Source organism: Beauveria bassiana, assembly GCF_000280675.1.
Source record: "Beauveria bassiana ARSEF 2860 unplaced genomic scaffold BBA_S00008, whole genome shotgun sequence".
NCBI lineage: Eukaryota > Fungi > Ascomycota > Sordariomycetes > Hypocreales > Cordycipitaceae > Beauveria > Beauveria bassiana.
In genome coordinates this window covers 960,748-976,120 of record NW_007930843.1, presented here as the reverse complement: position 1 = coordinate 976,120, position 15,373 = coordinate 960,748, and the positions used below count along the sequence as shown (strand labels likewise).

The following is a 15,373-nucleotide window of genomic DNA, read 5'->3' as shown; positions in this document are numbered from 1 at the left end:
ACCACTTCGGTTTTAAAGACTTTCATCAAGGGACATGTTCTTCTGTCATCTGTCTGTACTAAATCACCCATTTCTGCTCGAATTCATGCACTAAACCTTGCCAGACCCAACTGTGCCATCCTCCCTCCTCCGCAATACGTGCCCTCCTCTCGCCCCGGTAAGTTTTCCCGCATCCACCGCAACCACACCATTCACCAGCACGAAATTGATGCCTTTACTGGTCAGTTTCGGTTGCTCAAACGTGGCCATGTCCTGAATCGTTTCCGGATCAAACAAGACTAAATCTGCCGCTGACCCAACACCGACATGCCCACGGAACGGATACACATTGAGGCGCTTGGCTGGGCGCGACGTCAGGTGTGCCATCATCTGCGGAATGGTAAACATGCCCAAATCGCGTGCATAGTGACCTAATGAAAATCATTGTCAGTCAGAAAAACTCTATATACCAAGCAAAAAAGAGTTGCAAAAGTACATGTGTGGGTGAACTAACCCAAGTATCGCGTAAATGTGCCATAGGCACGAGGATGCAGCGTTTCGCCGTGCAGAATGGCATCACTTCCACTCATGTGTTTTTCATGCTTCATAATGGCGCGGACATTTTCTTCGTGGCCGATGTGCAGCAAGCAGCTCGTCGCAAGTCGATCCTTGACAAGAATGTCGAAAAAGACGTCAATGGCAGGCTTGACAAGGGACCGGGCAACTTCCGCCACGCGTCTACCCGCGTACCCATCCAGCGTCTCGTGCTGCGTGCTACCAATCTAGTCATGTCTGCATTAGCCTTTTTTGGGGAAAAAGAAAATCATGATAAAAGGGCCTGTGAATGCGTACTTGGATCTCATCCCAGTTCGTCGGGATGCCATGGCCACCGTCGCATCCAGTGACTTCCACGGCAACTTGAATCTTGTCTCGCACTTTCGCATCGCCCAGCCTCTTGAGGGTTTCATCCGGACCGCCCTCTGACGCCCAGCTGGGAAGCAGCGCGGCCAGCATCGTGCACCCTGGCAAATAGGGATACGTGTCGAGCGTCACGTCAACGCCAGAGCCAAGCGCCCCGTCAATCATCTGCAGTAGCTCGGGCGCTCGACCCTTGTTCTCGGAAAAGTTCATAGTTGCATGTGTCAAGTCTTCAAAGGGGCATGGGGGGGGGGTCAGCAGAAAGGCTTCATGCGGATTTGCAAGGGGCCTGGGGCGCGTTTTGACTCACGGATTGGACAGCGAGTGTTTTTCCCAAGGTCGAGCATCTCCTCGTAGCTCTCCAGAGCTTTGAATCCATAGCTGCGGTGATGCGGCGCATAAAAAGCGCCAGGATATTCGTCGGCGAGAGCCTGGCAAAGGACTGCGAGCTCCGAGTTGGAAGCATACATGCCAGGCGTATAAGTCAGGCCGCTACAAGCAAACATTAGCTAGTCCTGGGAGTCGACAGCAGGCCAATATCAGCAGTACCTGGACATTCCGACCGCCCCTTGACCTATGGCCTCTTTTAAAAGCTTGACCTGATCTTGTATTTCCGCAGGGCTAGCGGGAGTGTCGTTGGGGCCGCAAGCCAGGAGGCGAAGGTTACCCTGCGGTACTAGCATGGCCACATTGGTCGCAGTCTTGTTCTGTTCCAGGCAGTCGAGGTAGTCACCCACAGTCTGCCACTCAAAGATTCCGGTGCCCTGGTGCTTGGTCTGGCATTCCTCGTCGGAGGGATTGCCGTTCCAGCCTGCGATTTGACTCCGAATGGCCCGCAGTTGCTCCTTTGTACGTACAGGGGCATACGAAATTCCATCTTGGCCGACAACTTCGGTCTGCATTCATATTAATCAGCAAGCAAGTCTGATAAAATTCTTTCCAACAAACTCCCAGCGTGATCCCGGCTTCCAAAATCAAAGGGTGACCAGAGGCGCTTTTTCCTTATTTTACTTACTGTGCAGCCTTGTGAGATCTTGGCCTCGTGAGCTGGACTCGTGATGAGATACAAGTCGGAATGCGCATGCATATCAATGAATCCAGGCGACAAGTACTGGCCTTTGCCGTCGATGAGCCGGGCTGTCGCAGATTCTACCGTGCCAGGGTCGCCGATGTGGGCAATCAGACCGTCTTTGACCAGGACATCTGCGACAAAGGGCGTGGCGTCTTCTTCGCCCGTGATGACAGTGACAGATTGAAACAAAATGGGCTCCATTTTCGTAGCAGCTCGATTGTAGTTCATCACAGAGAAGCGTACACTTTCTCCTTGAAGGGTTCAGCTTTAAATACCCTCCCTCCCGTCCGTAGTTCAGGAACTCCCTCTCCTTGGTCCCCCCCGCATAGTTGGGGGTCAGGCGTGGGGTGCGGGGTGTGGCGGGCTAGCAGCACATAGATAGGTACAAAGCCGGATAACTAAACGTTGCTCACGATGTGTGCCGACCTCTGAGGTTAAGACAGTCGAACTAAGTTAAATTGTGTATCAATATTCTTTTAACTGGTAGATTGCTTCTATTTTGTGAGCTCAATTTCAACCTTTGATCTGGATTCGTAGAGCAGTGATACGCTGTAGCTTAGTATTCACATGGCGCGCCTTTAAGTGTCCCCCCCCCGCCACATTTCTGTCCGGATCAAAGGAAGGAGAATGACAAACCTGAGAAGCCCTATTAGCCGTTGTGTTATCTATGTCATACTTGCCCCAGTTCCTGTAGCACCTTGTTTGCTTGAGTTCCGCAGTATTTAAAATGCACCACTTCGAGCTCCGTGCCACTAGCAGCTCCGTGCCGCTCTAAAGTCCGCGCATCTAAGCCAGGCTCAATAGCAGGTGACAATCCGCCTCAAACTGGGGTCCAGCAGGTAAAAGCTCCATCATCTGTCACAAGAGTGGGAATATCCCACTGCCGATAAAAAAGGTATCTTTAGTATTAATACATAACGACCTCAAAAGACGCTGATTGAGCCGTCCACAGTACGCTACCAAAGCTCCTACAAGGCACAAACAAAAGAAAAACACGTAGTCGAGGACAGCGAATAGCCAAGCGCCCAACCCCTTGCGCAACCAAGCGCCGAAAATTAAAGTCAAAACATGCCGGGAACACTTCATCCGGCATGCAGAGCACAACATGCTCAGCATCATGCTCTGCATACTCTCAAGTATAAATATACAACATTTTGTGGCGGAGCCAACAAACGCTTTACCAGAAGCTGCACCATCCAATATAGTGCTGGCAAAGATTCTCCAGCTTCGTCGCTTCGATAATAAGCTTGTTGACCTGATTCACAACGTCAAGCTCCTCCGTTTCCTTGAAGTCGCGACCATTCAGTTTCTGCACGACGCGATCTAGGACCTCAATGGCTCTGGCGTTTTGAGTCTCCGTGTCCTGAGCACCGTTGGCGCCCTCGGTTTCGACGCCGCTATTCGTTCTGGCTCTGGGGCGGGTCATCAGTGCGCCTACGGGGTCACCATTGGCCATGAGCTCAGAAGGCGCAATGTCAGCGTCCAGAATCGACGCCCTTCGCGCCCTTCCGCCACCATTGAGACCAATCAGCGCAGCCTCACGGTCGGAACGGAAGTTCGGACCCGCTGGTGATGCCGTGTTTGTCAATCGCCAGGTTAGTAGAGGATCGTGAATAAACTATTGCCAAGTTAGTATACATCACACGATGAATCGTGTGCCTATAAGATAACTCACAGCCTCTAATACTGCCATCACACTCTCCTTGTTGTCTCTGAGAATTCGCATCACATGTTCGCATGTGATTCTGAAACTTCCCTCGATATTGCTCACTTCCATTGCGTAGGTGAGCATACGTGTCAAGCGGAAAGGTACACGCTCCGGATACTTTTCCCGCTTCATCGCCACCTCGAAACAGTCGCCGAAATCGATGTGGAAGATGTGTCCATTGAGGCGATCGAGCATGAGGTTGGAAGGGTGACGGTCACCCAGCCCGAGAATATACCCGACCATGGACATGACACCCAAAGATCTCGTGTAATTGGTGCGACGTTCAAGCCAGGCCTCGGACGATTTAGACTTCAGCCACAATACACGGTAGAGATCCTGGCCAGTGGTATTATCCAGAGCATAGCCAAAGACTTCCACCTTTTGCATAAGCGTGAGATTGTCGTAATCAGGAGCCATCTGCAGCATGATGCGATGCTCTATATTCAGAAGAATCTTGCGGCTTTCACGGTACTCTCGGATAAGAACGTGAAGAGTATCAGTGTTAGATCTCCACCCAATCAGGCCAGAGCTCTGCGACAACGGAATTGCTGGGAAGCGAAGAATGGTGAGGTGGCGTTTGAAACACTCCGAATCGCTTGCCAATAGGGTGTTGCAGAGGCCAAACAGCTGCATAACACGTTCGTCCTGCCGAATGTCTTCATGGCCCTTGAGAAGGAAGGGATAGGAGTTTCCATCTGTGCCGCTGGCAGTAATCTTACGAGGACGCTGCTTCGAGTTGATGACTGTCAAGGTTGGCTCAAATGACTGGATTCTCACTGGGAGTTGACCGCTGCGATAGGTGCCCGGGATAGCCAGGTCAAGAGACTTGACGTTGAGCAGCTTGGGCGAGCAGTACGTTAGATCGAGGCTGGTGACTTGTGGTAGCTGTCGGGAAATTCGTCGGAAAACTTGGTAGTAGAGATCCCAGGCTTGATTGAGGTCGTTAAGATCCCTGCTAGTCTCATACTGATGGCACCATTCTCGTGCTTCCCTCAGGTCACGACCGAATGCTTGAGCAAACGAGATCTCACGTAGTGTCTCCGGGCCACGCTCTAGCAAGTTGTGGAGTGGCTCAAGCGTCTGGAACATGCCCTCAATGTTCTGGTCACCAAAGTAAAGTCTCGAGGCTTCTTCCAAACCCTCATGCCATTGTTCATGCCATAGGACTGCGACACGAATCAACTCATGGCTGACAAGATCAGCCTGGGCTACCAAATTGGCGCTGTGTTGACGCATGCTGTCCATGATTTGTGCCGCAGACCGTGATCTGCGAGTGCTCTGCACAGACTTCATGGCGACCGTGAGAGGGTAGACCAAGGCCTGAGGATGCGCTCGACCAACGTCTGCGAGGAGATTATGCACAGACTGCTGTACACGCACATTGGGCTGATTGATACGTGCGATCAACTGAGGGAGAACCTCCAGCCAAGTATCCACACTGACATTTGCAAAGCCTTCAGTCACAGCTGAGTGGACATCTGCGTGACCGCCATGAGTAAACCAGAGGGTCAGCAGACGCAGGGTATCCTGAAGCGAACTGCCGGCGGAGAGCGCAATCGACTTGAAGAATCCCTGAATGGCAGGGACAACGTGCTGAATTATGTCGGCGGAATCCGCTCGGTTGGCATCGCCCTCTGTGCGAGCAGTAAGGGTCTGAACAATCTCAAAGTTTGCGAGAGCCCAAGCATGCCATGCTTTGTACCAGCGCGGGTTATACTTTGTGGCTTGAGAATAGGAAGTGAGAATCTCATCAATATTATCACGCTGCCAATTATCCTTGTTGAGCGCGATGAGCCATTCGCCCTGGCGGAGGTAACATTTTGCTAGCAGCACAGTCTGTTCCATGAGCGCCCGCTGTGTCTGTGGAGTAATGATCGACGAGTCGACATGATTCTGGAATGCATAATCGGCATTGGAAAGCTCAGTACCAGACTGAGACGAGAGATGCATTTTGGTCACGTCGAATCGATGAGCAGTTTCGTTAGTAAACCTCTGCAGGCAATACAGAGTACGCTCCGAGATGCGACGAAGCGAATGAGTACTAGGTTGTAGGCCAGTCTCCCATTGGAACTTGAGCATAGCATAGATAACCTGAGCTGGAACATTCTTAGGCAGGGACGAACCTTCCTTCCAGAAAGGAATCATATTTTCGAGAGGCGCTTCCACCCCAATAAGCTGCTTCAGCGACTTCTCTGCAAGACCCATACGGCCAGACTTGCGGCACAAATTGGCAAACTTGATCCACATGCGCATATTCTCCGCGGGAGTTATCACCAGAGCACGAAGTCTGAGTACGCGATGCCAAAGGTCAACATTGCGCTGGCAGCCCTCAAGACGCGTCTCCCAGGTCTTGCGCATCGTCACACGTTTCTTCTCGTCGCACTGCTTGTATGTAATGAGCTCCTCAAGCTCGGCAAGCATTTGGACACGGACCACAACAGGGTAAGCTCTGTTGTAGGATTCGCTAACGAGAGCACTTAGCTCTGTGTCCAAGCCTTCGCGAGCCTGTTGAATGTTGGATATCGCCTCTTTAAACTGGTTTCTGTGCAGCGCCAAGATGGCACCGAAGAAAGAGCGATCTGGAGAGTTTCGCTTCAGTGAAGACAGGTAGTTATCCATCGAGTCCCATTTACCGAGACCCCAAGCTGCTGCAGTTGCCAATGGCGCGATCATACGCTGCACCTCGGGAGCCGAGTTTTGCCACGTGTTACCGGTAAGCGTAGCGAGAGCATCCCACTCGCCTAGAGCATGCAGACATCTCATCTTACCCATCACAATGTCAATTGGGACAGCTTGTTCTGGGGGTACTTCTGCTTCACGCTTGTTGTAAAATGCCAAGGCCTCTTCCCAGCGTTCAAGCTTCTCAAACCAGGTCTCGCGTAGCTGGATGCCTTCCTTATAGAGCTGAGCTTTGCGCAAGATACCAATGGCAGCGTCGGACTGCTGGAGTTGGTTGTTGATCACAATCAAAGCCTCAACTGCTCCGCTGCTCTGATCTTGGAGGAACTCCAGTTCCTTGTAGTGGAGAGCCTTGGCATAAGCGTGGCATCGCGCAGCTTCCCGTCCCAGTACTCGAATGTCGATGGGCAAGGCTTTGTCATCGTGCTCCATGAATTCAGCAAGATTCAAAAGTAGACCAAGCAGATCCGGCGGAACATTCTCTGACTTGATAGCGCTCTCAATATTCTGGATGAGTTCCTCTTGAAATTGTTCAAACAACTCGCTCCAGCATGAAACGAAAGCAGAATTGAAAAGCTCTCGTGCAAGAGGCAGGTAGACGCTTGCCAAACTCGCACAAGCGCGGAGGGCATGATTCGGAGATTCAGTCAACAAAGTTGTGCTGAACCTCCGTACCCATTCTTGCCAATCTTCCTTTGTAGACTTGCCTTTGGTGTCCCAAGCCGCTTTCAGATGTATAGCGTTCATCTCTAGCTTTTTGGTGCCCAGGTCTGCAAAAGCAGGCTCGATGCCGCGGTCGAAGTAGCGCGTTTCGGTATTCAAATCTTGTGGAAGCGCCTCGCCCTTTTGAAGCTTGCTAACCAGAAGCTCGTAGTTGGCATGCTGAATTTGTCGCAGATTCACGACTTTGTTCACAGTACCCATGAAATTGATGAAATCCTTCCCCAGTTGCTGAATGAGGGCACACATCGTATCCAAGGCGGCCGTTCGCAGTACTGGCTCGCCAGTATCAAGCACTCGAGTGAGGGGGTGGAGGATTTTGGCAGCATAGTCGTTGAGATTGACCTGTTTGGAGATCTTGCCAATAGTTTCGATTGCCTGCCTTCTGAGAAATGAGGGCTGCGTGGGTTTTTCGAATGTTCGTACAATAACGGGGATAATTAGATGCATATACTCCTCAGCGCTAGCTCCGAATACAAGGAAGGCATGCAAGACCCTCTCAGAGGGAGCACGCTTTGCACTGGTATCTTTTTCAAGAACACCAAGCATCATCGGCAAAAGGCCTGCCAGAAATATTTTAAATTCACCTTCCAAGGAACGTGAGATGGCCTCGATGAGGGATAAGATGGTAGACTGCAATGAGGATGACTTGTCCCAATACTCTTGCAGAATCTCAATGATACCGGGAAGGTAATTTCTGATGTGCTGCCTCACAATGCTGACTAGCGTGGCCAGTTGATTGAAATACGACTCCAATCTTGTCGAGGGCGAGGAGCGGATGACCTGAAGGAAAGCAGGAATGATTCGATCCAGAAATGAAACGCACTCTAGGCCAAGAGTCCTGAAAATATTCATGATTGCTTCAATCACAGCGGCGTGATGCTGAGCAAGTGAGTGATCCTTTAGAATCTGCAGGAGGGCATTGATGACAACAGTGGGAAAGTACTCTTTGTTTGATGGAGTCAGCCCGCTCATCATCAGAGAAATATCGGTTATTGGGCCAGTCTCTGCGTGAGATTGAGTGTCGAGGGGTTTCTCTTCTGCCTGCTGGCATTTGTAAGGGTCGAGAGCACCGAGGATGCCCATGAGTTTGATAGTCTCCTGTCGGATAGGTCCGCGCTGATCCTCGGTACGAATGATACTTTGAAGATTATCCAGCAGCTGCGGGTACTCAATATAAGGTTGGATCACATAGCCCGAGTTGCTAGCTAGCTGGCCCAGCGCGTGAAGAGCAGCCTCTCGCTTGATATTTGAGCTTTGATCCTGAAGAGCCTCAATAATAAGGGGCATCAGTCGGTCTTTATACGGAAGCATGTCTTCACCACCCACGGTTGCGAGTTCACCGATCGCTTTGAGGATTGTAGCCGCAACAGATGGATTGGGGTCACTGGCCTTGGGCAGAAGCACTGAGATCATTGGCTCGACGTATGGCTTGATGAGCGACTGGGCGTTCTGTACGAGAAGGCGGAGTAGTTTGGCGCTCTCTTCCTTGCTGCGAGCGACGTCCGAAAATTCAAGCTCTGTAAGCATCTGAATAAGGGTCTTGCGGAGCGATGGAATCACGTATGCCGGATTATATCTTGCCAGTCGGCCGATAATAGCAACGGCGACCTCTCTAATCGTGAAAGCCTCGTCGTTCAGGGCGAAGAAGAGGATGCGAATATTTTCGGCCTTGGCAAGGTGGCGATCGAATCGTTCGTCCAGAGCCCCGAGCACAGTCAGACGAATAGTAGGCTCAGGATCAGAGATGCCGACGGTCAGAAGCTTTTCGATTACATCGCCAACAACCTGAAGAGCATGATAGCTTGTTTGGTTGACGATTGGGTCACGAACGTAGAGTTGGCAACAAGTGAGTGCGGCAGCTGCTCTGATTTCTGGGTCTTCATCCTCGACATACTTGATTGCGACATCACGCACAAACTCGTTCAAAATATGACCAGTGAAATCAAAGCTCCCCAAAGTATTGAGCGCTAGTTTGACTTCAGCCCGGCGATATTCGTAGGCCTGCGGATCCTTGCCATCTTTAGCAATCACAGGGACGGATGAGAGTGTGTTGGGCTGAGGCGCTCCAAGCGGCTTGAACGGCTCACCGCAAAGCACAACACTGAGCATATCCAACAGACGCTCTTGAATGATGGGCTTGACAGGAGGGATGTAGAAGGCCATATCAACCAAAGCTTGCGTAAGCTTCGGCGTAAGCTCGCAGGCAAAGATTGGATCCAGCAGCGCTTCCATATATTTGCTCAGAGTTTGTCCGACGGCCACGGCGAGACGACTGATACAGTCAAAGACAGGGTCGACGGATCCTCTTTTGCGTGACTGTGCGCTCAGTCCTTCTCTGACATATATGAGTACACCGTCAAGGTATGGGGCGATGGCGCTTTTGACTGAGTTGGCTATGTTTCCGATGGCAAGAAAAGCGTCGTTACGCTCCTTGTCTTTCTTCAGCATGCCCGAGAGATAGACCATAAATTTGTGCAGCCACGATTGGGCGAAATCAGCTGGCGAGTAACTAGCCAGGTCAGGAATGAGGAGCACAACCGTGTTTCTGATGATTGGCTCGCGATGGTCCTTGTGTCGGAACACTATGTCGCAGGCCTCTTGGTAATGTTCCTGCATAAACATCCCACCTTGTTCCAGGAGCTCCTTCAGCACCAGCAAAGACGCGTGTGTATACTCTACAGCATTGAATTTGAACCCTTGCCTGGCTTCGTTATAGATTTTGGCCATCCATATCTGTTTCATTTCCTGGTCTCGATCGCGGATAATGCGGAAACAAGCGCTGACTGTTTCGGCTGATGCTTCTCGAATCTGCTGCCTGGTATCTCGCAATCCCACCCAGATCAACTCAAAGATTGTTTGAATGTACTGATACATTAACGTCGGAGCGTTGACGGCAAGCTCCCGCAGAACCAGCACGGCGCTGTAGCGTCGTTCTTCGACTCGATCGTTTTGGAGCCACTCCAGCGCCGTATTTACTTCCGAGTCGACTAGTTCTGAAATGAGTGACCCTCCAGGGCGACAAAGTTTACCGAGAGCAACAGCGGCCGGCCGCATGGGGTTCATATCTTTGCCCCGTAGAACGGTTTTCAAGTTTTGGGTAAATCGAGTATATTTGAGGGCGACGTCGACGCCGTCAAAGTCGACAAGCGCATCCAATGCATAGATGCCCCCCAATCGTTCTGCCGAGTCGCCACCATGTGTGATGAGCTGTGTAATTTTATTGTTGACAGTATTGTAAAAGGATAGAAACTGCTCCGGGTTGAGGTCTGCGTCAATACGGTTAGTTGCGGTCGCTATGAAATTAAGGCAAGCTTGAAGCTAACCTCGATGGCATACACCGACGAGATCTTTCAACTGTGATGCTGCTCTTCGTCGTACATCGTCGCCGACTCTATCGTTGGGTGGTCAGCGACCTTGTCTCGTTAAGCGACGGTGTGGGAGCTCGCCTACCGGGATTTAAGTTGGCGACTAATGTAGTCAAGCCGCTCGAAGGCGGCAGGTTGCTGCTGCGTCATGGCAGCGAAGACTCGGGTCCTTGAGGCTTAACACATGTGTTGAGAATTCAAAGTCGCAACCTTGGTAGTGTGCAATCGCGCAAGCCAGCTGGGACGGGTAGTGTTGCGGTTGTCGAGAGAGGATGGTGAACGGTCGACACAACAGCAAGAATCAGAATAGACTGTGATTCCACCGCACCCACGTTGCACACGTACACAACGAAAACGTGTGGTGATTGAATGGGCGTGGCTGAGGATGGTGTCGATACCTTGGGCAAGCTTGCTTGGGTCACTGAATTGGGAAACCGGGGAACTGACCAGGACAGTGTGCAATCTGGATAGCACTGTACGTGCCACGTCAAAATTGATGAACTTAGTTATATAGGCTCGCACACTGTGCGACATCCGACCCCACCACTCCTGCGCCCGCTAGCGCAACCCAGTCCATAACTTAGGTGCCTCTGTACATGCCTGCCTACAAATAATTTTGTCATCTCAGCACGATTCCTACTGATCGCTTGCTATCAGAACAACAAATCAATCGCCATGGGTAATGATGGGGGCTCGATCCCCAAGCGTCGGGAGCTCGTAAAGAATGCGGCTCGAACACCGACAGTATCTGAGCTCAAAGCGATCATTCTCGAATCTCTCGGTCACGCTTGGTCGCATTGTGCGCTCAGCGATGCGCCGCTTGATATGGAGACGGCAGTATCAGACGCATCTGGCCGACTCTACAACTATGAGTCAGTTTTGAAGCACCTGACGGCGACAGACGAATCGACAGACGCAGCCCCGACCTTGACAATGATTCGCTCTCTTCGCGACATCGTGAGGCTCAAAGTTACGCACCGTGGCGAGAAGTATATATGCCCAGTATCGTTGAAGCAACTTGGCCCAGGCACTAGATCAGTTTATCTTGTGCCCTGCGGCCATGCTTTTGCTGAAGTTGTGGTTACCGAAATCAAGGAAGACCTCTGCCCCGAATGCAGCGAGCCGTTTGAACGAGAAAATGTCATCACGATCCTACCAACGACCGAGAAAGACATTGAACACTTGGTCCAGAGAATGGAAGACCTGAAATCTAGAGGTTTGTGTCATTCTCTCAAAAAGGACAGATCTGAAAAGATGAAGAAGAAGCGTAAAGGGGGCGATATCTCCCAAGATGACAGGGACAAACGCGACCCGGATAGCATTACACCTGGAAACAAGAAAGTCAAAAAGGACGACGCTAGGATAAGCGGTATCAACAATCCCCTGGCTGCCAGCCTCACGGCGCGTGTGTTGGCAGAGCAGGACGAGAAAATTAAGCAGCGACATCTAGCCGAGACTGGCTTGGCCAGACACTAGACGAAAAACACACGAGCGTGTACTGCAAGGAAATATGGGCGATGAAGATACCCAGACGAATACCGAAGTCGTTCAATGTTACATAACTTTGGCGTTAACATAAAGGTACGGCCGTATAGATGGTGGGTAGGTCCTTGGCTACAGAAACGGAATGAATTCTTTCCACACATCCCAATGACCCTTTGCGGTTCGTGGCTCTCGAAATATTGTCACTGTAACACCACTCTTTTCTCGAGCGCCAATGAGAACGTTTTTGATGCGCGAACTCTCAACAGCGCCATATGGAGACAGCAGATGGGCAGCCTCAGCACGCAAGTCGAGAACTCGAGCCAAGCTGCCAGCGCCCTGAACAGTGCCATTTCCCATCACGGTGTCCGACATCTCATTGAAGTCAAGCAGCTCATCTAGCTGCTGTTCCTCCTCTATTTGCTCGAGTGGAAGTGTGGGAGGTTGGTTAAGTGGGACATGCCACCCGCTTCTGCTGCAGTCTCTGCTTGAAGTCTTGGACTGCGGTGTGCTGTGAGGTTCCAGACCAAAGTCCTTGGCACGCTCATCGGCAGCCACCATGAATTCACCGATGTTCTCCTCTTCGAGCTCCATTGTTCGCAACGCAATTGCAATTGCTTCATTGGAGTGCCATAGATTTTCGCGGCGGTTCTTCAGCTCGTCCTTCATGAGCAGCTTCACGGCTGCGCGACGCAACAGTGGGTGTCGGCATTTCTGTGCCGTCCAGTAGATGGGTGCGATTAATTCCGTCTCAAAACTGAATGAATGAAGCGGAGGGCCGCTCTGCGCGCTCGCGATGATTGATGAGGCAAGCGACACGATGGTGCCAAACGCAGTGACGTGGGCATCGTAAGCCAATTCTTCTGGACTCAGCGCTGTAGAAACCCAGACGGTAGCCGTGTTGTAGTATATCAGCAAGAGATTCTGCGTGCACACATTTGTCTGCGTCATTTTCAAGCTGCTAGTTAGTACAATAAAGATTGCATGCCAATGACCCAACCGAGATAACAGGTCTTGCTGCGCAGATCTGAGAGTATGCAAGACGTCGGCATCCAACTCCCCCGTGTAGATTTTTGGTCGGGCGTTTATGCTGAAACGCAGTCCTTCATCCAACAGATGGTATAGCACAGACCTGGCCTCTGCTATATTCTCTAATTTCGCGGGTGGCGCGATTGAAGGACGGAAATGCTCTGGCACGCCCGGGGGGTTGCCACCGTATAGAAACGCAGCTAGGCCGAGTCGTGTGTACATGGGAACCAAATCTCGCTTGACCGTCTCAACCGCTGGCGAGGAATCATTGCCGAGAGAGCTCAGTAGTTTCCGACCTTGCATAATGTGCATCCTCGCCGCCTCTTCGTTGTCCAGCAGAAACTCCAGGCAGGTATAGAGAACGCAAGCTAGTAGCGGAATGGTTGGCCCGTCGCCCGGTTTCCATTTCCTCAATGCCGAGATGGACTTTCCATATTGCGAGTAGACAAAGAACGGCCCCACGGTGCCTTGCTGCTCTTTGTTGTTGCTGAGGTACTCATGCAGGCTGCTCATTGCCAGGACAGCATGCCGCACAATCGGCTCCGTCACACTCAGTCGCAATACCAAGCCTCCCCAGAATTCCGAGTCCATAACGCTGCTAAGAACCGGTGCTGACTGGCTACGATAGTAGTCAAAGGCACGGCAGTCTTCCGGGGACTCGAATTCCATGAGCGGGCTGACACGGAGCAGGCTCGTGGCATTGCGCTGTTGCACGCGGCCAACGTAGCCTTCACAATTGCGGCCCGTTCTAACGCACCGGAGGCAACACGGTTTAGCCTCGTCGCATTTGACTTTGCGAATTCTAGAGTGCGACTAGTTAGCGAAAAGGTCACCGGCAGGTATGCGGGGGTGAACTTGCTTGCAGGTAATGCAACCGGTGCGAACCTTTTTGTTGCCTTTGCGACCCGAATGGTTCGAAATGGCAGAGCCGGAGTCTGATTTCATTCTATCAGAAGAACTTGAAGTTTTCAAATTGTGAGGAGAGGGAAGCGATTGAGCTTCAGGTTGGGAGATTGCCGAATAAAATGCTGACGGCTGAAGCCTAGTTAACCATTTAGTCAGGCCGCATCAGTAATGGATGGCACTGACCTGCGCTGAGTTGCGCAACGCGCAATCACCAGCTCAGCCACAGTGCCATTGACAAAGTCACAATGGGGAATGACCGCTGTGATGCTGTTGAAGGATAAGCAAACTAGTTTGGACTCAAGGTAAAATTGCATAAATCAATGTCAGTATGTGAATCATTTAGATTCGTTCGTCAAGCGAGCCACCAGGCCCGTTGCTTACCAGTGTCTCACAAGTTCATAGCCGTACTGTGCGCCGCCGAAAAACTCAGGCCGCGATTCGTTTGAATATCGCAACTCACAATTCAATGGCTCTCGCCACGAAAGGTTTTGCGCATTCATTACCCGCCTCAGGCGGCACTACCGTTCGCAATAGTCTTTCGCCATGGGTACACCTTGCAGCTGGCGCGTAAGCTCAAAAGAGTGCAATGCAACGACGCGACACGCTGACAATTTTCACCAGAAGCGGCGGACTTGTGAATTCCATCGCAACATCTCCTCTTGATGTTTTGAGGACTCACATGCAGTCCGATACATATGAAACAGCTACCCGAGACAAAATCTCGAATATTCAACGGCTACGCCATGTCCACCCTATCCGCGAGACAATCGACGCCCTTGGCACAATACATAGAACCGAGGGCATTCGCGGCTTGTGTCGCGGTCTCGTCCCTAGTTTGATTGGTGTAGTCCCAGCCCAGGCAATCAAATTTTATGTGTATGGGAACTGTAAGAGGCTGGGTGCTCAGTATCTAGGCCTCGAGGAAGCCGAGCCACTGGTGCATGCGCAGGCTGCTGTTGCTGCTGGCCTCGCAACAGCCACTGCTACGAATCCAATCTGGCTGGTTAAGACAAGACTGCAGCTTTTTAATGATCAAGCTTGTGACGGTGCTTCCTCAAAACGTTCTAGAAGCACTCTTGATTGCGTACTACAGATCTTCAAGACTGAAGGAGTGTCAGGCTTCTACCGAGGACTCAGTGCAAGTTACCTAGGTACTTTGGAGACAGTCGTACATCTTGTCCTGTACGAGCGACTCAAAACGCTGTTTCAAGCCCAAAGCTATTATTCTCCACCATCGTCAGCCCATCGTAGTGAGCTCAGGAACTGGGCAAGCACCGCTGGGGCAGCTGGCTGCGCCAAGGTGGCAGCAGTTCTCATCACATACCCTCACGAGGTACAGTGGGTTGCCAAAAGTTCCGTACACTCCACCATAGAGCCCATATACTCAATTTTTACGTAAAAGTTTAAATACCCATAATATATATAAATTAACATATTATTATAAATAAAATTAGGAGTATACTCTAACATAGTTAATAAGTAAGCAGCGTAGACAAGTAAGTAGTACACCTA

The 15,373-nt window shown here is 51.1% G+C and overlaps 5 protein-coding genes across 5 annotated transcripts; 2 read left to right on the top strand and 3 right to left on the bottom strand.

Annotated features, from left to right (window-relative positions):
• Positions 1-90: 90 nt before the first annotated feature.
• On the bottom strand, positions 91-2,170 carry BBA_03933 (D-aminoacylase protein; the record flags this gene model as incomplete). Its single annotated transcript, XM_008599030.1, has 6 exons — positions 91-410; positions 494-761; positions 832-1,127; positions 1,208-1,389; positions 1,447-1,793; positions 1,913-2,170. The coding sequence occupies 6 exons, from the start codon at positions 2,168-2,170 to the stop codon at positions 91-93; spliced, it is 1,671 nt and encodes a 556-aa protein (XP_008597252.1).
• A 976-nt stretch (positions 2,171-3,146) lies between these two features.
• Positions 3,147-10,594, bottom strand: BBA_03932 (TOR kinase; the record flags this gene model as incomplete). The annotated part of the gene is made up of 4 exons (XM_008599029.1): positions 3,147-3,587; positions 3,645-10,345; positions 10,403-10,470; positions 10,530-10,594. 4 exons carry the CDS (start codon positions 10,592-10,594, stop codon positions 3,147-3,149), a joined length of 7,275 nt encoding a protein of 2,424 aa, XP_008597251.1.
• A 525-nt stretch (positions 10,595-11,119) lies between these two features.
• On the top strand, positions 11,120-11,920 carry BBA_03931 (DUF602 domain-containing protein; the record flags this gene model as incomplete). The annotated part of the gene is made up of 1 exon (XM_008599028.1): positions 11,120-11,920. One exon carries the CDS (start codon positions 11,120-11,122, stop codon positions 11,918-11,920), a length of 801 nt encoding a protein of 266 aa, XP_008597250.1.
• Positions 11,921-12,058: 138 nt separating this feature from the next.
• BBA_03930 (C6 zinc finger domain protein) lies at positions 12,059-13,900 on the bottom strand (the record flags this gene model as incomplete). Its single annotated transcript, XM_008599027.1, has 2 exons — positions 12,059-13,768; positions 13,841-13,900. 2 exons carry the CDS (start codon positions 13,898-13,900, stop codon positions 12,059-12,061), a joined length of 1,770 nt encoding a protein of 589 aa, XP_008597249.1.
• A 427-nt stretch (positions 13,901-14,327) lies between these two features.
• Positions 14,328-15,260, top strand: BBA_03929 (mitochondrial carrier protein (Rim2), putative; the record flags this gene model as incomplete). The annotated part of the gene is made up of 2 exons (XM_008599026.1): positions 14,328-14,428; positions 14,483-15,260. The coding sequence occupies 2 exons, from the start codon at positions 14,328-14,330 to the stop codon at positions 15,258-15,260; spliced, it is 879 nt and encodes a 292-aa protein (XP_008597248.1).
• Between the last annotated feature and the right edge of the window lie 113 nt (positions 15,261-15,373).